Source organism: Podarcis gaigeae (assembly GCF_964106915.1).
Source record: "Podarcis gaigeae genome assembly, chromosome: 4".
In the NCBI taxonomy this organism is placed as follows: domain Eukaryota; kingdom Metazoa; phylum Chordata; class Lepidosauria; order Squamata; family Lacertidae; genus Podarcis; species Podarcis gaigeae.
In genome coordinates, this window is record NC_139677.1 from 35,341,157 (window position 1) to 35,363,728 (window position 22,572).

General features: G+C 42.6%; 1 protein-coding gene across 4 annotated transcripts in view; it reads right to left on the reverse strand.

The window, feature by feature from the left end:
* OCA2 (OCA2 melanosomal transmembrane protein) overlaps positions 1–22,572 on the reverse strand; it is a 161,710-nt gene that overhangs the window by 41,789 nt on the left and 97,349 nt on the right. For all 4 annotated transcript variants that reach the window (XM_083734250.1, XM_083734248.1, XM_083734251.1 and 1 more), the window contains exons 19-21: positions 9,347–9,474; positions 3,825–3,884; positions 1,464–1,568 (exon numbers count right to left, since the gene is read on the reverse strand). In XM_083734250.1, coding sequence (XP_083590376.1) covers positions 1,464–1,568; positions 3,825–3,884; positions 9,347–9,474 — 293 coding nt within the window. The remainder of the gene's footprint in view (positions 1–1,463; positions 1,569–3,824; positions 3,885–9,346; positions 9,475–22,572) is intronic.

Consider the following 22,572-nt stretch of genomic DNA (forward strand, 5'->3'; position numbering starts at 1 on the left):
ACAACTGGGTTACCAATAAAAGATCCAACAGTTGCTTAAACTATATCCATGAAAATGTTTAAAAGAGGCAGTGAGCATAATCCAAAAATATTTGGCTTATGATTTCCGCTGTAGCCATGATCCTCAAATGCAGCAGCACCCTTCATTCCCTACACACTGGAAGGCATCATATGTTAGCCGGATCTGGAATAGCAACCCCATTCCTTTAAGTGGCAATATAGGAATAATCTCATTCGTTTGACTTTTGTCTCCCACCTGCCATGTTTACTATCTTCAACACTAGATTCTCCCTTTGTGGCATAGGCATGTCTTAAATAAATCTTGAATTCTTGTAGCCATCGATTTCCTCGTCTGACTTTATACTGCTTTTCCTTTGTATTTACAACAATCTTTATGCTTTGCTTATCTATCATTCCCTGACTGATGCAGTTCTTCAGGTAGTTAATTTTAGACTCTGAACTTCATGGTCCTGGGGACTTCATGGTCTTATGGGACCCTCTGTGTTAGAAGGCTGTGTGTATTACTTCATATACTTCAAAACGTGGCAGGCCACCCTGGTTGCATCTGGGGGTGCTACTGCTCGCCCTGCAAAATGAGGTCCTGGACTTCTGTGCCCCCAAATCCTTCCGTAACAGCACCACTGCTTTGATGTGCTCTGAAAAACTGGTGATGATTGGAGTGATGGTTCTCCTAATTCTAATTCACCATGTTGTTGTTTTAATCAAACTAGCATTGCAATGGACATTGACCCTGAAAGAGTTTTTGCTCCATTTCCACCATGTTTTTAATCAGTCTTTCAAAAAACCACTTGCGATGTATCCAACCACATTGCTCAGCTGGCAATAAGGTTTCCACCAGCAGAATGGGGAAGGAAGCAATTTCCAGCAATTTTTGTTTCCATCCACTTTGTCTGAAATCTGTTCCGAAACAGATTTAGGGCATGGGGAGGTTGCAAGGGGAAGGAAGATTCGTTGAAAATTGCTCCCTTCCCTGTTCTTCTGAAGGGAGCCTTACCAGCTGAGGGACACCATTGGATGCAACAGCTTATTTATTCATTTTCTCCATTACATTTCAGATTTGGAATATCTGTTTCTTCTTGTTGTTGAATAACTGTGTCGCACTAACACTGGAATTTCTGACCTTTAGCCCAAGGTTAAAAGAGTATAATTAAAAGTACTGGAAGTCTGCAGGTGAAATTGCATGGTGTGGGATACAGTTTTTCAAGGTAGTCAAGAAAAGAAAGACACTAAGCTTGAATCTCAAACACTTTTCTTTTTATTGTACCATAACTTTTAAATCTGGCATCCCAACGCATTATCAAAAGGGACCCCTTGGTAACAAAGAGGCTTTTGTAAACTCATATTTGTGAGGACTGGAAGGAAACCTTCACTGGCCCAGGTATACACTTCTGTTTTTGTACTTCTCTCCCCTCCAGCCCCTTAACAGAAGAAAATGCAACTTACCATTGTAGCAGTGAATGGAATATTATCAATGAGGGATGATGCCAGGGCAGAGACCCAGAGCACTAAAATGATTGCAACTGTCAAGCGTTGGTCTTCAGGGACCACCTGGTATAGAAAGAAAGAAAGAAAGAAAGAAAGAAAGAAAGAAAGAAAGAAAGAAAGAAAGAAAGAAAGAAAGAAAGAAATTTAGAGCCCCCTTTGCCCTGAAAGCTATTATTTTGTGGCCAAAATTGCCACATTGGTTTCTCTTTTTTAACTAAAGCCAAAATTGTGCAGATTTCCCACATAAATCAACCCTATGCTTTAAAAACAGATGTGACCTCCAAGTGCATAAAAAATTAAAAACAGTATAATAATTGTCTGACTAAACTACCTCCTCTGGAGAGAGGGGGAAATTTCAGCTTATAAATGGAGATTTCTTCTTCTTCTCTTGCCAGGGGTAGTGACTTAGATTTAAAGGGCTCAAGGAAGGACTTTGAATTCAAGTGACATCTTCCAGTCCCTTCAGCTGCACTAGGAAGTTCCTGGTGGACCCAGACAATTCCTGTTGATTATCAAGGCTGGTCTCCGAAGCCCCAACAGGCAAGTGATGATGGATGTGTAGGGTTCTCTTCAAGCACCAACAATCAGCTCATCATCAGTGCTTGCACAGAGCCCTGCACTGCACTTTGAAGACCCAACAATCAACTGATAGTTAGGCCTTCAAAACTCCTTAACAAGGGGAGTTGCAGGGGCCACCGCAACTTGAACAGCCCCACACCTGAAGGCAGTTGGGTAAGGTGTGACCATAATGGCCTCATGGGCCATACAGGGAGACACAGCAGGCCTAATGAAGCCTGTAGGTCCCAAGTTCCCCACCTCTGATCAAGGTGTTAACAGCTCTCCCTAAGTGTATCTAAAGTCAATGTGAGCTCCTGTTTCAAGGAAGGGGGAGCAGCCCCAAGTCTTCCACCTTGCTGTTGTGCAGACATTTCCTTCTGGGTTCCATCTACAGCACCAACAAGACGGAGAAGAAAAAGTCTGTTAAGGTTGATGCTTCTCTTTGCTCTCTCACTCTCTCTTGAAGAGGGCAGGTTATCTGACAGCAAAGCAAGGGACATGTTTGGGTTTTCAAAGGACAGGTGCCCTTTGAGTTGTGGAACAGGACGCATTGGATTCCCAACAGACTCCTGACATTGGCTCTCTGCATAGTTGCACTAATAGTCTCCTAGTGCTAAATACCGCTAATGTCATCTGCGATAGGAAACAGTCTGTATCTCTTTGTAATGCGCTAGCTTTACACCACATATCCAAAAGGGGGAAATCCATTATTTCACTGCTGAAGGTGTTCATAATTTTGTTGCATCCAGGGTCGGATAGAAGAAATGACCGCTCCCCACATCAAATGGGGGATGCCTTTTGCGTGGTCATGCGCAGCCCCCTGGATCCCAGTGCGACTCCTGGTAGTTTGGGCTGGCTTCATCCTCCCCAGGCTGGATACCTGGAGGTCTCCGCCTACCTCAGCCAATCGTCCAATCCCGCCTGGGGAGGCGTTGCCAGAGGATTGGCCAGGTAAGGGGAGGGACCGTCCTGCCCACACAACAGAAAGTGAATCTTACCTGCAAAGCGGCAGTCAGCTCCAGAGCTTCTCCCACCCTCCCCTCCCTCAGTTAAGTCTTCTTTTGCAGGTTAACCTCTTCTCCACAGGTACGCAGGCGCTGCTACGTCAGGGTCACTGTTGAAGGGCCGGAAAGGAATTTTCCTGCATTGGCAGGTTTTGCCTTCCCCGTAGCAAAATGTCACAACTTGGCGGTTTCAGGCCTTGGGCAAAATCCTTTAATCTATCTTCCTAAATGGGGGGGGGCGTGAAGCGGTGACCCACACCCCCTTGCAGCGGTGATCCCAGGGTTCCCCGTTAAAGGCGTCTTGAGGGGAGGCATTGGCCATACGCCGAGAGGTTGTCATTGCTCTCACGTTGCGACGAAATGGGGGGCGGGTTCTCCGCTTGAACATATGTTCTCCAGAGCTAGGCCAATCCCCACACATTCTGGATAACCCTGAAATCTCCCAGATCCCCGGCTGGGGACTGGGAAGGATAAATGCCCAATGCCTGAGCCAAGGTCTCCCTATATCTGAAACTTAATAAAGTTGTGGCCAATTTTAATCCCATAGCACGTTATCTTGAGTCATTGTTCCGCTCGGGGGTCGCCTGCAGTTGGCAGGAATCCACCTGTCCACGCAATGTAACACATAAAAGAGCCCAAGGCATCCTTTTTGTATCCCTGACATCAGAATGTACACTGTAGTTTAATAATATAATACTTTGTATATACGCAACAGAGGTTTCTCCATTTCTGCACTGTAAGATATTATAAATGGTACCTTTATTAATAAAGCTGTCTGTTCTCCAATGTATTCTATTAAATGAAGGTGAGCCAAAGCCTAGATGTGGGGAGGAAAAATCAACATTTATAAAATAAACACTTTAAATGTTTATGTAAAATAGCCCTTAGTACAGAGTTGTATTGCCGTTTTGGTGGCTCACTCCTCCCTTCAAACCAGATATTCTACCAATAAGCAAGGCAATATTTGATCCACTAACTTTTATTACAGTTCTTACCAAGAGAGGTTGGTTCAATTAAACTTTCATTGAACAAACTTCTCGTGGTAAGAATTATACTAAAAGTTGGTTACTTAATTATTAAGTTAACTATCAATTATTAATGTAATTATTAAAGCTATAACTTTCCCTATTTTGTCCCTCACAAAATAACTGCGATGGTCCACATTTACCTTGTCCCTTAACTGAGCCAGAAAGCAACCAATAAGCTTTTCAGTTTAGCCAAAATAGGGTCCTATTCTGGCCAGCTTAAGAGGAATCCATGAGGCACTATACCACACCTTATAGGCACTGACCTTCAATTGCACTCAACCAGTAGCAGTTGGCAGGTGCTGGCAATAGGCAAATGTTATGGGTAATGGACTCAGGTTCTGCAGGACCAGGGAGAGCTCCCCAGAAAGGCTGAAAGTTCTGGGGTTCTCCTCCCAGTTTCAGAGTTAGTTATCTTGTCAACAACTTCAGAGAAGTTTTCAGAGTTCTGGCTCAGTTTCCAGATCTAGTAAACAGAAAGGCCATAGAGCCTTCAGGACAAATAGCCCTGGCTTGGGGCCATCAGCATATGAAGTTCCACTAACAAAAGGATGGGGTTCGTCATATTAAATCAAGTTAAATGGGCACTTAAGAGCCCCTGAATAACGGGGGGGCTCCTGCCTTTCTTTTGTTTTCATCTCTTTGGGTAAGTCCACCTCAGTGTGGGCAAAATTCACAGCAAGAACTTGGAAGCTGCAGCTATGATTATGTGATGAAGTTGTTGATTTGGCATAACCCAGGAAGTTAGAAACTCTAGAACGGCAAAAAACAAATTGTTACCTACATTGCTATATATCAACCTAAAATGTAGCATAACTAGCAGCGTTGAAAAGATTAGTACTCCTAGCAGAAAATACACTGATTTGTACTTGTTGCTCTGGAAACCACATTTAATCAAAAGGCAATAATGCAGACATTCTATTCCCATTTGAAGCAATACTTCAAAGTTTAAAAATCACATCTCTTCTTCCAGGAACACTGTTTGAAATCTAATCACTGGGGAGTCGCGTAAAGTTCCACCTTTGAAAATAACCCAGACAGTCCCACCTGACCAAATCCATTCATATACCAGGAAGAACCATGAGCAGATTTGTATTCCTACCCAAGGACTCTGGAGGATTATGGTCTTTCTTATTTTTTATTTATTAGTTGGCTTTTAGGGGGCTTTTCCCCATTTCTTGTTAATATAGTTTGGTGGGAGGGTTCCCACTCCTTGCTAAAACTAATAAGAACATGGATTTCCAGGATAGAGATCATTATAATGTCTTCATGTGGTCTGTAGTTTTTAGGAGATACTCCTAAAGATGACCTGCATTCTAAAGTAAATTTCTGGGACCTCTACATAGCCCTTTCTGTTCCAGTTTTTTCGTTATGTACAAATGGTTTCAGACATCATAGTTGTTTCAAGTAATCCCAGTTGTGTAGCTCAGAAGTTGTGCAAAAGCCTTAGGTTCAAAGCTTTCACATCTGTAAAGGTAGCTAGTGGTCTGTAGCAAAAAAGTATATAACCAGTTACTTTCTTGGAATTAGTATTTGAAATGCAGACCCTCACAAATCTCAAATATCATTCTCTTCTAAACAAAAGAACTTTCCACATCCCTCAAGACAGCTCCATCAACTTGAAACATTCTATTACTGACTCTTCTTTCATCCTCAGTCAGAATGTTCTTTACCATTATTTGATATCTCAGGCACCCAAACAATGGTGTTTTGAATGTTTGTTTGTTTTTAAGGGGGGTGTCCATTTTGAATACACTGAGGTAAATCTGCTGCAATTACATGCACCAGTGTTTCCAGGCAGCCCTGTATTGGGAAGTTTTTAACACTTGATGTTTTTATTATGTTTTTAGATATGCTGAAAGCCGCCCAGAGTAGCTAAAGAAACCCTGCCAGATGGGTGGGTCATCATCATCATCAGGTATTCAATGGGAATTAACATGGGTGCTCTTTCCAGCTGTTGCCTATGTTGGAAATAACAGCGGAATCATGCTTTAGATTTTATATGGCAGACTGGGTTCACAGATGTTTCTATGACACATGCCCACCAAGTCTATGGTGATATGCATCTCCTGTTTATAGAATCATGGCTACATGTTTACTGCAGCAAATACAGGTGGAAGAGTAGCACACCCAAGCCACCACCTACAGTAAATGTGAATCAGAAAGTGCATCCTCCTCAAGTTTCCAAGACACAGTACACATTCAACTGTCTGCTTGTTTCAAGCATTAACTGCTCTAGCGGGTAAACCAAAAACACATAAAATAACAAGCAAACATCATGTTTGCAGTGACATAAAGAAGGAGTATATAGTACACATGCCTCTGACAGAACCACCAAAATAACCTTAATTCCCAGTAGCTCAAACCTGTTGAACTTTCTTTCTCTGTTTCACAGTTAAGTCAAGGGCTGAATACTCAGTGAGGAATGGCATTGAAAACACCACCACAAGCCACAACTGAGTGCCATAAGCAGTCAGACCTACAGAGAATGTCTGCCAAAGAAAGCAAAACCCCAGCTAAAAGGTACAGTATTAGTGTGGCTTAGCTGGTTATATAGACTCTCAAGGTTCCATCTTCAAAATTCCTAGATAAAAATTAGGGTTGAAGGTCATATCCACATTCAAGAATGATTCAACAACAATGGATGAAAGCACTCTGAATTGGCTTTCTCATGCTGTCACACCCCTGCAAGAATAAGATGCAGTAGCATCTCTCTAGTCTTTTATCTTTGGATGGGGGGGATACAGCTAAATTTGTTTATATATGTCTCTCTCTTACTTGTCAATTTTAGGTTGTTTTATACTTGTCTTTATACTAGTTTTCGAGTTCATTTTTGTAAGTCACTTTGAGTTTCATTTCAACACACTGGATTGGGTCCTGAATAAGATTTCTGGGGGAAGCACACAGCCCTAATACACTCCATCTGCTGGAGTTGTATAGACACACATACTGATTCCATCTTCTTGAACCAGCTTGCTTCTCAAGGATAGATCAGAACACTGCAAGGAAAATACCAAATTCGCAGCCCTGTGCTGCTCTCCTAACGCCAGTCTAGGTACTCAATGACTCTTAAAGGTGAGAATCAGCAGAGTGGTTAACAGCTCCCCCTGAAAAATGCTTCCCCCTTGCAGTTTTTAATTTTTTTCCCATTAGAAACATAGGAATGGAACACTGGCAAGCACAGGAAAAGTTTCTATTTCTACTAAACATCTATAGCCAATGTCCTGCGTTGTCTCTGAGCTCTGTTTCTCAAGCTGGCTATATGACTGTGCAAATAATATTTACTGAAACTGGTAAATCTACTGTGAAGAAATTGCTCTTTCAAGCCTGAACAGACATTATGATCGTCCTGCAGTCTTTATAACTTAGGTTGATGACACTAAAGGGTATAGATTCCTTTTAAGGGTCACCATCCTTTTATGAGGAGACTGTGATATGCTGCAAACTCCTTTATGCCGCAACTGGATGTGTGGTCTTCAGAATGAAATATGCAGCTGTGGCCAATTCAGACTTCTCTAGTCACTTCAGTGGAGATGACAGTTCCACATGCACAACAAATATGGAGTTAGCCCTTCTTTTTCAACAAGGAATCTTGCATATGTTTTGTGTGTACATCAAAGCTACTACACACACACACAGACAGACACGAGGTATGCACTAAGCACAGTTCTATTCAGGCCCTGTTTCAGCATTTGGGGAAACAAAATGGTCCCTTGGTCCATGCATCCATACAGCAGAAACATAAGTGAACGTGACACATAGACCCTGGATAACAAACAGCTGAGGTCACTTGGAAAAGATATAGCCTCTGTCTCAGTTCTGTCCTAACTATCCTCCTCTACTTTCTCCATGAAATCAGTGCACTGTGGTTAAGCAAATGTGTTGCAGTAAAGCACATGCTGGCACTCAGTGACAAGGATTCTGGTGTTTGTACAATGTGTCCCTCCATACACCTTCCTCCCTTCCTGAAAGGTATTCACAACATGATTTCTCTCTTTCTATAAAAACCCAGATTCTATGTCACCAAGAAAGAGAACAAAGATAAATATGCAGGTGAAGACTTCCTTATTTCTCAGTGGCTTCCACTGAATTCAAAGTCAGTGGGATGCAATCTGGCGCACAGGTGGCAGAGGGAGAAAACCTATCCCAGACAGTTGATTTACCGGAAGCAAAGAAAGCCTTAGCCCTACCTTAGTGGATCCCTGACTAGGGGCGGAGGAAGGGGGTGTGGTGGGGGGGCCGCCCCAGTGTCACCACTGAGGGGGGGGTGACAATATGGTGGGCGGCACTCATCGCGGGGCCTGCAGCGCACCTGAGCCATGTGTCTCTGCTGGGAGTGACGCGGTGGCTTGGGCGCCCGCAGGCTCCACGCTGCCCAAAATGGTCCGTCCACCACCTCCCCCTCAGCTGTAGGGCAGCTGAGTGGGAGGAGGCAGGCAGACTCCTTGGAGGCCCACAGAGCGTCCCTCTCTGCCCCCCAGGCAGCTGGCCCCACCCCTGGGCGCAGGGCATGCACGCCACCCCAGGCTCCCAATCAGCTTGCTCTGCCACTGTCCCCGACCGAACCCGTTTACTCTCTATAGTATAATTAAATGGCTGGTTTCTAACTTCTGGTGAAGAATGAGGCACCGGCGCATGGTAATCTGCGATATACAAACCCTCTGCCCACACATGTTCCTCTTGTGATAACAATGGGCATTTAAGTAGCATATACAATGGAATCTAGAAACTCATGTTAACAAAAGAGACCTGTAGCATTCATGTCTCTTTCATTTCAAAGCAATGGATTTATCAGAAGCAGCAAAAGCAAAGCCTTGGCCTTGCTTTACCATGTCACTGACTTCATCCGATTACTTTCTGCAATGCAAAGAAATGGTTGCCATTCCCTTCTAAGGAATAGTAAGGGTAACATTGCGAGGGTGGTCAAAGCTTGCTTTTTCACTCCTGGGCTAAAAGGTAACAGTGAAGGCTACAATGACTGGGACCCAATGGATGGGTACACGAGACTTCCTTCCATGCATATTCCGCTTGTCACAATAATAGGCACTGAAGTTGCATATACAATGAAATCTAGAATCTCATATTAACAAGAGTGCTGTAGCATACACGCCTCTTCAATTTCAAAGGAATGGCCTATTGCAATCTCCTCTCCTGTGTGAGCGTGCAAAGATCTCCTAACACACTATTATTCTACCATCGACTTCAAGGCATCAAAACTTACAGGGATTGGGGGGGGCGTAACTCTTCTTCTTACCTCCATTAAAACAAACAGTGCTGCAAAGAAAAGGAGTGTTGCCCATTCCACTCTACTCAGAATCATCTCAAAATCCTGAATGTTGGCTAACACGAGAAGCCATATTGCTCCCAGCATAGCAATCCACCCTGCATAAAAGAAGGAAAAAACAGGATGAATACAGCCTTATCGACTTACAACCATTTACCTGAATCTCTTCAAGACAGGCAGTTCTTAATTTTCTTTGTAGGTGTATTAAAGCATGTTTATGATGTGCAGTAATTGTGCAGAAATTGAAGCAGTTTGCTACAATTTTGGGGGTTAATTGTCAGGGCTCTTTCATATCTAGCAATAATTCAACAAATGGAACTTCTCCCGTCTCTGCATCTCCATGCTAATCCTGTTGAATATCTGCCTATTGGAGACAAAGGAGCCAGGAAACTGGCAGCAATCTTAAACTCGCCCTAGTCTTGTATTTAACCCAATATCCAATGTCTCTGGCTGTGAACCAAAAGCAATGAGGGCTGCCTATGAGGGCTGCACTTGAATAAAGAGGTTCATATTTGACCATAACTATGATTCTCCAGCTGGCAGAGCCAACAGATTGACTTGGTGTATTCTGTATCTACAAAGAAGGCACAGGGATGTATTCAACAGTGTCAGTCAACAGTAAGACTTCCATCAACAGAACAGGGGAGCAGAGGCTGTTGTCAGTAATTCCTCCTCCCACCTCCAGCCTCCTATGCTCCCCTAAATCTGTTCTGGAGACCCTCCAGGTCAGATATATAGGGGCAGAGCTACAGGTGGGAGGGGAAATGGATGAAAATGGCTTCCCTCCCCAATTCACGGGCGGAACCTTACCATCAGCTAAGCAACACCATTTGACCCAATCCCTTATCTTTCAGAAATCTTTCACAAATATAGTTCCCAGCTGCTCTGAAGCCCCTGAAGGAAGCTCTACAATAAGACAGCTGTCTTTAATATACAGCACTAACTTCATTTGATAATTGCAAGTTTACACCCAGCTGGATATAAAAGCGAAAGGCAATATATATACATCGCACAATTTGTGTTGCCCATTTAAAACTGTGCTGTCTTCAGTTTCTGGGGAAAACACAACATTTCCTTGTCATAAATATCCCATCCTGAGCAGAGTAAGGGGGGCATTCATAGTCATTTGGGATTGCTCCCACACAGACCAGCTACCAAGCGGATTCTACCACATGCTGGAAAAAGATTGTGGTAGTGCATGCCACTCTGTGGCTGTTGTCAGTATTCATTTTTATGGAACTGGTATATAAGTTTCTGTGACAGTTTCCAATGAGTGTCAAGAAAAGAGGAATTCTAGCAACATTTATTATGTTATGCTTTATGTGAAATTCTGAAATACGTCCTACACAGGGAGTTTACATATACTGTGCAGTCTCAGAGGAAATAAATAGGTAACAGAAATAGCAAGTGTGCTTTTGAGACTTTTGTATTTTTAATATGTTGTGGTTTTCTTACCCAGAAAAAAAATAAGGTTTCTGAAGATATCAATGTCAATGCTGAATTTATGAAGGAAAATGTCTAAACAAGGACTGTGCAAGCAAGAAACAACAAAATTCAGATAAAGGGTAAACAAAAGATTGTGGGAACAGCTGCAGTCTTTCAAGACGACTAATAATAAAAGGCTGCCTCATTTAATATAGTGGCTCTTGGTTGGCTCATATGAAAAGCTCCGGGAGGGGGTCTGAAATAGTTAGAAAGCTTTACAACTTGAAATGAATTCTTTTTTGCGGAAACTATCAAATATGCGCTCATGGTGCCACCTGTTAAAATCCTAAATGACATTTGTAGCAAAGTAAAGCTTGTGAAATGTACTTCATATACCACTAAGCACACATAGCTGGAAAATAATGAGATTATTAGGAGGGATGATCTGAATGCAAAAAAATAGTGCAACTGATCACTTGGGGCAGCGATATTTTAGAAGTGCCAGTGAATTGGTATTCAAATTAAGAGATGAACTCCAGAATCCTCTGCGATGTCAAAGAGCAGGCATCCCCAAACTCAGCCCTCCAGCTGTTTTAGGACTACAACTCCCATCACCCCTAGCTAACAGGACCAGTGGTCAGGGATGGTGGGAATTGTAGTCCCAAAACAGCTGGAGGGCTGAGTTTGGGGATGCCTGTCACAGAGGATACTAGAGCAAAATTATTCATTCAAACACACCAGATGTTTTGTCCAAGCATCCCCTATGACATTTCTAGGTAAGGAGAACAGTTTAAACCTGAATGTCATGGTGCTATCAGAATTGGTCCTGGTTGTCAGTAGGGCACCAATATTTTTTTTCCTTTTAGTGCAACCTGACAATGTGGGCAAGCTTATTGGAACTGCCTCCTCTCCAGAATACTCTCTTAAAACATTTTTGTTTTAGACAAGCCTATCCAGAAACATAGGTGTTGATGCATTTTTATCTTTTTAAATTATCTTTTAAATTTTTTAATTGTTTTTTTTACTGTTTTGTTGATGGTCTTAATATTTATTGTAAACTGCAGAGAGGTTTTATTACAATTGAGTGGTATATAAATTTTGTTAAAACAAATACATATTTCCTGGGTATTAAAAAGAAAGAAAGAAAATTGGACACATAGGTCCACCTGCATTGTGATGTTCTTGATTTCAGCATTCTATACATGTCAATGGTGGATAGTTGACTTACTTAATATTAAATTTATTTAGAATTTTCATTTTATTTAAAAGTACTGTATTCATAAACTGCTTTGTAAAACAAAAAGCAAAAAACCCTAAGCGATGTACATAAGATTGTGTGCAGCAATCCTTTTCTGTTGATCAAAAGAGGGTACAAAAGACACCTGGGGAGGAGGTAGGGAATCCATTATCACCCCTGCATCAAAATATGAAGTGTGTCCTCATTTTACAGTGGTACCTCTGGTTACGTACTTAATTCATTCCGGAGGTCCGGTCTTAACCTTCAACTGTTCTTAACCTGAAGCACCACTTTAGCTAATGGGGACTCCCACTGCCACCGTTCCACCGCCACACGATTTCTGTTCTCATCCTGAAGCAAAGTTCTTAACCCGAGGTAATATTTCTGGGTTAGCGGAGTCTGTAACCTGAAGCATATGTAACTTGTAGCATATGTAACCCGAGGTACCACTGTATTTATACTCTGCTCTTCCTCTGAGGAGCTCAGAACAGTTTTACATACAGTTCCCAGGCAGTCTCCCACCCCACTTCCATGGTCCAGATTTACTCTGCTTCATCAGTAGAAACACTGTGCATGCCTTCAGACCCTTCTCTGAGTTGCACATGCCTTTAATCCAAGGGCAGGTTTCCTTCAACATTGTACAGGGCTCAATGGGAAAACATTCAGTGAATAGGTTCAGTGCACTGAAATCACTTTCGCTCCTAGGTCAGACTGAATAGTGACTTGATTTTGGATGTTTATTTGGTGTGCTTCTTTTTTCCCCCTTCAAGTCTTCTCATACAGCATGTGAGCTGGGTGCTCTCTGTCAGGGTTGAATCAGGAGTTTCACTGGGATATCAGAACAGAGCAATGAAGACAAAAATTGGGACTGGAGGCACAGTACGCACACCACCAGTGCCGGATTTACGTATAAGCTAAACAAGCTATAGCTTAGGGCCCCACTCTCTTGGGAGCCCCAATAAAAATTAAAGGAAGGAAAAAAAACTGGACTTACATTTCCAGAATACAGTGGTACCTCTGGTTGTGAATGGGATCAGTTCTGGAGCCCCATTCGCAACATGAGCAGAACGCAACCCATGTCTGCACATGCGTGGGTTGCTTATAAAATATTTGGGCCTTCATGCATTTCTTTAAACTCCCTTTTTTAATGATGCCAGAAACTTTCTGTTTAAACCAAGCATGCCTGCATCTTCAGAAACCACTGCAGTTTTAAACACAAATGTTCTGTCCAAGGTGATTTTTAAAAAAAGATGCTTAGGTAATGGATCGATAATAAAAAGGAGGATTGTGCCAGCCTGTATTCCACCGCCCCCTCCAAAATGTTTGGCAAGTGGTTTGAAATAAATTATTTAAAGTTGGGGAAGCTACTATAGGGGAAATCTTCATCAAATATTCTGTAAAAGCTTGTAGCAATTCTGCCTGTTTGACATGGGTTAAAGAAGGTTAGAGCTTTCTTGCCAAAGAGAAAAAAATCCCCCAGGTTCATTCAGTATTCATATCCTATTTCCATATACAGCATTATGTAAAAAGTGATATAGTCTCTTTAATCTTTTACAGAGTATAAGGCTTTCTTCAATGCTATCCAGGGGTATAATAATAGTCATCACCTCCAACAGAAGCAAATGTATAGGCTTTGTCTGCGAAATAACTTTTCACAAGGCACTAAACTCTCGATGGTACGTGAATTAATTGCTGCTAATACTCCTTTCGGAATCATCCTTCTTGCTCATGCCTCCCCATGGAATTTGGGGCCAATTAGAGGGCTGGTCACAAACTTATTTAGTAAATATATTTAGACTGGTTTTCGGAGGCGCCAGTGAGGTGTAGAACACAGTGTAATGATAGTTAACCCTGCTCCATCGTGACTGCCATTTTTGCCTCATTGTGCTTGCAATAATGAGCACTTCACTGTAAATGGTAATTGCTTCTGCTTGCGAGGACAGTGATGGTATTAAGTGCACGGGGCTTAATACAGTTCTAAAGCTCATATTGGTACACAGCAGATCTTTTGAGCAAACTCATGAAGAGTTCCAGTAAGAACAAAAACTTAGGGCAGAACTACTCGTTACAAGAAGCAGAGGCCTGTCACTGTAAACAGCCTAACAATGACTTCTCTCCTTCACATTTGTAATGTGTATCTGATGGATCTCATGTCCTGGCATCATTAACTGAGCTTTTCCTCAGCCCCACCATTGTGGGAATGCTTCAAGTCAGCAGGATATAAGGTTAAGTGCCTGCTGGACTAGATGTTCCAAGGATACTGGGACAGTATGATTTCCCCTTACATTTGCCCTATGATTCAGACTGAGGTCCTGATTTGTGTGTTATTTGTGTGATGTGGGAACCACTGTTCCATAGCTTCTTTCCTTGCTATACTCTGGCCAAGTCTAAAGGGAAACTACCAGATGGGTTGACCAGCTGCCACAATTAGTCCCCATGCCACCACTGATCACCCAAAGATTCTGTAGGCCTCAGCATAGTAACCTAATGATCTGGAAGTGCCCAGTGTTGTATTTGCATCCTTCGTTTGCCAGCACAAGCACACAGAGATAGGTCAAAGTCTCAAAATCATTCATATAGCTGGGCAGTTACTTTGTGGCTCACTCGAGCAACATTCTGTACTTTCCCCTGAATGAAAACAAATCCTGTTTTCATGCCATGTGATAAGAGAAAGCTGTTCTTTTGAGCACTGGGGAATTTCTTTGTTTACTTTCTAAAATCAATTATTTCACATAATTTCATTTTTACAGTCTCAACACTTCTCAATCAACTTATCGCATGAAAAAGGTAATGAGAGAAGCAGTTATAATGTAGAACATAAAAGATTAAAAAGCAAAAAGAGAGAGAGAAGAAAATCTACCTCAGCAGATTGCCTGGTAGGTCTGTTCCCATTTCACCAGTATGGTGCCTTTTTCTTATTTTTTTATACATAGATGATCTTGTTCTTTGAAGATTCTTGCTAGGGAATTTTGTTGTTGTTGTTGTTGACTGGGGAGGAGAGGGGTAAAACTCCCCTTTCTATGTGCTGCGTACCCAATGAAAATTGCCTCCCATATGTGTTATTAATTTGATGTACATATAAAAACTGAGATGGTTGCCAATGACACATTTAGCATCATGTCCAGTTTGAGCCTAATTCATCACAGATTGGATTTCTGCACTCAGCTGAGCCTGAGCATGTTAGAGCAAGTGCAACAAAATCTGATCCAGCCTGAGTTTGTCATGTGGAGACAGCAGTCACAACATTGGCTCAGCCTGTGGCAGTATAACAAAACCTCACATAGCTCAGGGAGTAAGAGGGTAACATGAATGCTCTGGCTCTTGCTCCCACCCACACAACCCCACCACCTTCCTCTTAGACCAGATGGTAACGACCAGATCAGCTGCCACATTAACTCTACTCCATATTTAGCAATATGGTTCATCTAGACTTAATGGCTCCCATCCCAGTTCCAGAGAACACAATTCTGCTACACAAAGCTCTAAACCAGAGGCCTGGTTTATGTCAAAAAATCATGTAACATGCAGGTTAAAATCACAACCTTAATGGTCTTATCGTGTTTGTGTGCATGTGCACTCATACACACAATTAAATCATCAAAGTTGTTGTTTGAATCTGCCAGAAGGCAGAAAATGAGAATGATAGCAATATTTTTACTCTGCACAGGTGCTTTAAAAAAGAGAAAGATGCTCCCTCATTTCCATGATCTGTTTCAGTCTTACAATCTAGGCAAGGGAAGCAGATCAGCTGAGCCAGGAAGTTTTTTCATTTATTTATTTTTACAACTGAAGAGCTGAACAGGAGCGGAGCTGTCCAGCAGCACCAACTGGATTATCAAGAGTCAGAAGCCTACAGGGCCAAGGCCCAAAGAGAAGGGATGCTGTCCAGGAGGTTATTAGAACTAGAAACCAGGACCTGATTATAGCACCAGCAGCTTCCAAGTCACAATGGCCAGGTTTTGAAATCAGTCTGGCTGCCACACCATCCTTGTGCCTTAGTGAGATCTTGATTCTCACCAAACTTAAGATGACAACAACAACAACAACAACAACTGCACCCTGCCCATCTGGCTGGGTTTCTCCAGCCTCCTTCCAAGAAGGACTCTGAAATAGGGTGGATGATGCTGCCAAGTTATCATACCACCAATCTTCAGCTCAGACTTGTTTCCATTTGAGGCTGGGCCATAGTTCAGCAGTGGAGGATCTACTCTGCATGTAGAAGGTCCCAAGTTCAGGTTTTATTTAGTAGAAGGCAGTTCCCTATATTCTTATCTCTACTATTGAGCTGTAAGGGGTAGCAAAACTAGGGAGAAGAGTTTAGTCAGGAGGCATCAGGCGCCCTCCTTCTGCAAGTCTCCTGAGTGGGGTCATCATGGATTGTGGTCCCAGGTTTTCCACCAGGGTACCCTGACACTACCCAGTCCCCATCCATGATAAGGCTTGCAGTGAGGTCCTGGGTCCTCCATTTGATTTTTGTTCTGTTCCTAACACCCTGTGTTATGCAGGGGGAGGGTAGGCACCAATCCTGATTCTTCCACCTTTTTCAGGGAACCTGGAAAAAAATGTGGAAAGTGCTGCAGGATTTCTCCCCACAGCAAGGAGATAAGATGGTGAGCAGTTGTCCCCAATCACCTATGTGCTGCTTCTGGTGAGAATTCACAGCCACAAGCAGATTTTTTATTATAATAATAATAATAAACAGTATACTCCTACTCTATCTTACAAGCAACTCAATGCAAGTAACAAACAGTATCACACAATATGGATTCCAGCAAGGAGCTAATTTTAAGCAAGACAAGCACTGCTACAGCTCTCGCTACACCACATTTTAAAACTTCAGAAGTAATTTCAGTTTGGGCGTATGAGACACCCCAGAGTAATGTAAACATTTTATCACTGCTAGACAGTACTCCAGGCAAGGGTCACACATGGCTACTCAGCTACCAGCCTGTTATGTTCATTCATTTAACCATGGAAGTCACTGCTAAAGCCAGCAATCCTGCATGACTACCTAAGCGTCAAGGGACAGAGAAATAAAGAGGAATTACATGTGCAAATCCTGCCACTTCCTCAGGTGTCATTTGTTTGTGTTTTAAGATGCAATTTCCCTGGCAATTTACATAATGCATTTCAATGTCACTTGTTTAAAGAACTGGGAGTGCTGCCTGAGGGGGTTCTGTTGCTGCCCTTTGCAATTAGGGTGGTTAATTTCACTGGTGTATTCCCCCTCCCCAAAATTCTTATATATTATGCAAATTAGTCGATAAATATACCAATCGGTTTACAGAAAGGAATAACAATAAAACAGGGGGCCTTCTAATCAGAGTGGTACAATGCAATTCTAGTTGAATGCTATGGCAATAATACATTTTGCTGAAGAATTGGATGTCAGATTAAGTAAAATAAAGACATATTGCAGTGCTGAAGGAACATATTTAAAATGCAACCCAAATAAGAAAGGTTCCAATGGCAGTTTATAAACACGTGCTTATGTACATCAGTGGTAGTCAACATGTTACCTTCAGAATTCACAAAGAGCAAATTCCTCAAGAATTCCTACTTTCCCACCATCATTCATGTCATTCTACCACCTGAATGTCAAGTCCACAATTCTGAGACTGTAATTTTTTAAGAGTAAACCCTATTTAACACAGTGGGGCTTACTTCTGAGTAAACACGCCTAGAGTTGCATTGACACTGTCTTCCAGCACAACCCATATAATAGGTTTAAAAATGCCTTTCTGTTTCCACTGTCAATAAGTTTAGATGTGGACGCCCATCACTTAATTTATGTACACGATGATTTGCATGTGCAAAACCTCCAGCTCAAACCACCACAGATCAAACACTATAGAAATAACTTTCTTATCACTACAAGTTATATCAGACAAAATGCTTTTAAACCATGAAGACCACACATTTAGTTGTATGCCATCTGAGATGAAGAGATTTCTAATGATGTGTATGAGTTATGGTTCAGACCTAAAATTACACTTCAAATGCCAAAGATAAAATGACTGTAGGCGGTTTGCAAGCTGGAAGGGATATGTGTTAACATGTCACTTTCAGTAACCCAAATAAAATGAGAAACTGGGACAATCCATATGATCTAGATTCGGTCCGCACAACGCAGCAAGCTAAGAGTAGCTTGTCAGACATAACAAGTCATTCACATCCTCCTTATTTTTACAGTCAAAGACAGGCAGAAATCTCAGCAGGTCTTATCAAGCCCCAGTGGACTGCATTTAGCATGATGGGTGACAAATTGTGCTGACCAGATCTAGTGGCACCAGAAGCAATACTCTCATGTCACTGCACAGCTGGTTCAGACTTAACACCAGATAGCCATTAATGAATAACCAAAATTGCCCAGAACACCCAGAATGCTGTGAGATATTTTCACAGGGAATACTCACCATGTTAATTAACCATTTTGGAGGGAGATGCACCTTAACTAAGCTATTGTAGCCTCCCATCCAGTTCTCTGCTGGGTCAACATCCATCAATACTATGAGAGACTTCTATGATGAGCCTACCCAATAGTAACCTTTGTATCTGTGGCTTCCATTTTCAAAATACAAAGCTCCATTTTAGGAGGCAACCTAACGGGAAAGATCAATGAGGATTTCGGTTCTTCTCTGGTTTGGATTTCATCTGATTTTATATTTGAAGCAAACATTTATAAACAGCTGAGATTCAGATTTCCGAGCTAGAAAATCTGAAATAGCCCAACTTAGCACACAGAAACCAGAAATCTGTATTTCAAAAAGGAATGTCATGAACCTTAGGGTATGTGTGTTACCATAAAGAGCGTAAACAACCAGCTATTGGATTTAGAAGGTTTGAGAGTGAGTTTTAATGCAAGGACTCAAAATGGATGCCAAGAAAGGGGAGCCCTGCCTAGCCCACCCTTTTTAACTAATGACAATTATTCATCTTGGTCAATTAAGATGAAGGCCCTGTTGCAGAATCAGAGACTGTTTGAGGTGATTGAGAACCCCATTCCTGCAGCACCAACGCGTGCTTGGGAGTCTCAGAATGTGAAGGCCACGACGGCTATAATTCTGTGCGTATCGGATTCCCAGCTTGTGCATATTCAGGATTTACAATACGCACAAGAGGTTTGGGACACTTTGCGAAGGACACATCAGAGAGATGCTGGTTCTTCAGCATTGCTGTATTTTGAAAAGCTGACCAATCTGAGGCTTACGCCTGATGGAGATGTTCAAGCGCACCTGACGGAAATGAAATATCTGCGGCAACAGATGGTGGAACGTAATTTCCGTTTGCAGGAGGAAGTGTTTTGCTTCATGGTGATAAACAGCCTGAATCGGACTTACAAAACCGTTGCCAGTCAGCTTGGGTCCCTTCCAGCGAACGATTTGACTGCGGAGAGGGTGTATGCCGTGATTCTTAATGAACAGGACAGACTTGCTGCACTGGAAGTGAAAGATAGGGGGAGGGAAGAACGGAGTTCTAACGCCCCCAATGCTGTAGCTACTGGAGAAAATGCTGTAGCTTTCAACGTTGTCCGATGTTACAATTGTGGCCAGACTGGGCATCTTCAGAGGAACTGTAAGAGGCCGCGTCAGCACAAAGGAGCCAAAGGGAGCTCACAGAAGTCTGAGGCGTCAGGCAAAAGTCATACCATCTCAAAGGCAAAGACTGCAAAGGCTTTGATGTCGCTAAAAGCCACACCAGAAGCGGGGAACTTCTTCATCCTAGACACCGGGTGCACACAGCATATGTGTCGACACAGGGGACTATTTTCGACGTTTAAGAAGCAAAGCTTCGCTGTGCAACAAGCCAACGGTCAGAAGTTGGAAGCAACCGGGATTGGAACTGTGTATCATGAAAGTCTGAACTTGACTATAAGCGATGTTTACTTGGTTCCAGAGTTGAAGTTCAATCTGCTCAGCGTTTCACAGATTGCTAAGAAGGGACTAAAACTGTCCTATGATGCTGAAAGCTGTGAGATCTACAAAGATGGAGAGTTGTATCTTTCTGCCAAAGAGAAAGATGGACTGTATTTGTTGACTTTTGATCAAAGTGATTACATGAAATGTAATTCTTGTGATTCTAACGTGATTTCTTTTGCAGGTCTGACCAAGAAGGACGCCAAGCAGGTGACCTCGAGGGTCGGCAGAGCATTTCAGCGGGTGTATGCTGATGTGATTGGTCCTCTAGCACCATCTAGAGGCAATGCAAAATATTACCTTGTGTGTGTGGATTCTTTCACAAATTATGTCTGGATTTATCTTTTGGAGAAACCAAAAGAAGCCTTAGAATGGTTTAAAGAGTTTTGTGACAAGGTTAAAAATATGCCTGATGCTAATATTGCTTGTCTTTGTACAGATGATGCCAATTTTTCTTTCACAGGATTTCCAGAGGTTCCTGCAGGAGAAAGGGATAAGACACAAAATTGCTGGTTCCGAAGAAGCATGGAAGAGATGTGTCTGTGTTAGGGTGAACAAAGAATTGCAAAAGGGGATGCATGCGCAATTACTTAGTTCGCATCTGTCAAATGAATTCTGGGCGGAGTCGCTATTGTCATACACTTATACGTGGTTGAGAAAGGTTTCAAAAGGTTTGGGATGTTCTCCTTTTGAGAAACTGTTCCAGAGAAAACCTTCAGTTGCCCATTTCAAGGTTTTTGGGTCTCATGTAAGGACAGAAACTCCAGGTGGGATAAAGAATGCCAGAGGCATTTTTGTGGGTTATGAAAAGGGTCTCTACAGAGTAATTTTGTCTGAATCTGGTCAGGTGATTCTCACAAAATTTCTAGAGAGTGCTCCTGAACAGGAGAGAGTGATTGTTCACACATTTCCCACTGGAGATGATTTTGATGATTCAGATGATGATGATGTTGATCTTATTGAGTTCAGTAGTACTGATAATGACAGCGATAGCTCAGGGAGCTCAGTTGTAACATTCATTGAGAGGAAATCTCACATAATGACTAGACCCTCAGAAGAGGAGGATGAACCACTGATTAAGCTTAGTACTGGTTCTCCAGAGAGTTCAGAGGCTGCACCAGAATGCAGAGAAGAGCAGCACCTCTTACGTAGGTCTGAGAGAGCAACGAAGGGTGTACCACCAAAGAGGTATTCAAAGGAGTTTGCAAACCTAGCTATTGCATATGTTCCTGTTGTAAACAATCAAGGAGAGATTGAAGCTGTGTCTAAGTCAGAGACAAAGGCACAACAGAGAGTTGCTAACCAAGGTAATGCAAATGCACTCATTCCTTGGAAGTCACACAACCAGAGAGGTACATTGGTTAAACCAGTGGCGGGTAGTTCCAAGGGTGGAACTGAAACAACAGGGGAATGTTATATGTATAACAACTGTTTGTTTTCTTCTCTGGATGACGCTTTGCTCGCAGCACGCATTGATACTTTAGGGGGAGTATGTTACCATAAAGCACCAATGCAGCAGCAAGCAAAGGCTCTAGCAGCTCAGTCAGCTGCTGGTGGCTGGAAAGCCAAACAGGATGTTTGTGACTGTTGCCATGGGAACAAAGGGGCAGTCCATTCTGTACTGAGCACCGGATGTTAGCTCAGTGTGTGTGTCATGTGACCCGTACTGGAAGTACATGGGTGGAGTTTTATTCTTACTGCCGTGGAGTGCAGACATGTTTCTCTGTACTGATGTAAGAGACAGAAATAAAGGATGTAAATAGATTTCTGTCTGCTTCTTTCCCCTCCCTGGGGATACCAAAGGGGAGAGAGAAGAAACGGTGTGTTCTTCTCAGATCTGGGAAGAATCGCCGAGACCTTGCCTGCTTATCTGCCGGGAGTAGCAGCGGGGAGGTCGACAAGGAATATCTGCCGGTGCCTACGTTGTGGCACATTCCTCTGACCCAGGCAGAATTCCAACAATGTGTCCCATCCTCGCCCCCCCCCCCAAGCTGTGCTTGTTTAAGAATGTTTAAGAATGTCCAGGGCACCTGCCAAAATAATGAGAAATAGGTCTTTCTAACAGATCAAACTGCAGAACATGTTTAGACTGTTTTACCCTTGTGCAACAGCACCCAGTGGTTTAACAAGAGCATTGAGCGAGGCAACTCAAAGGCCTACAACATTCTCACAGGCTTGATTACCTACTTGACAGAGCAAAAATGACCATTCTGTTAGAGCAGGGGTGAGGAACCTTCTTCAGCCTGAATATCACATTCCCTTCTGCCAAGGGGCATTTGGCAGCGGTGGGTAGGTTCTACAGACCAAATTGGGTGGAGCAACAAATGTTTTACCTTTATACAGTAGGGTAGTACACATTCACACAAAAAACCCTTCTATACTCCTTCCAGGCACAAGCAAGAGGCATTATTGGAGTTCAATGGCACATTTCAGTCAGCCAGGGAGGGCTCTGGCCTGGAGAGAAGTGTTGCCTAGGGTGAGTTCCAGATAGAGAGGCCTTGAGTTCCACATTTGTTGCCTGGCCTGAGATTTCCCACCCATGCAAAACAAACAAACAAAAAACACCCCATAGGTATTTCTAAGTGCACAGAACTTCTTTTGGAGGAAAGTACAAATCC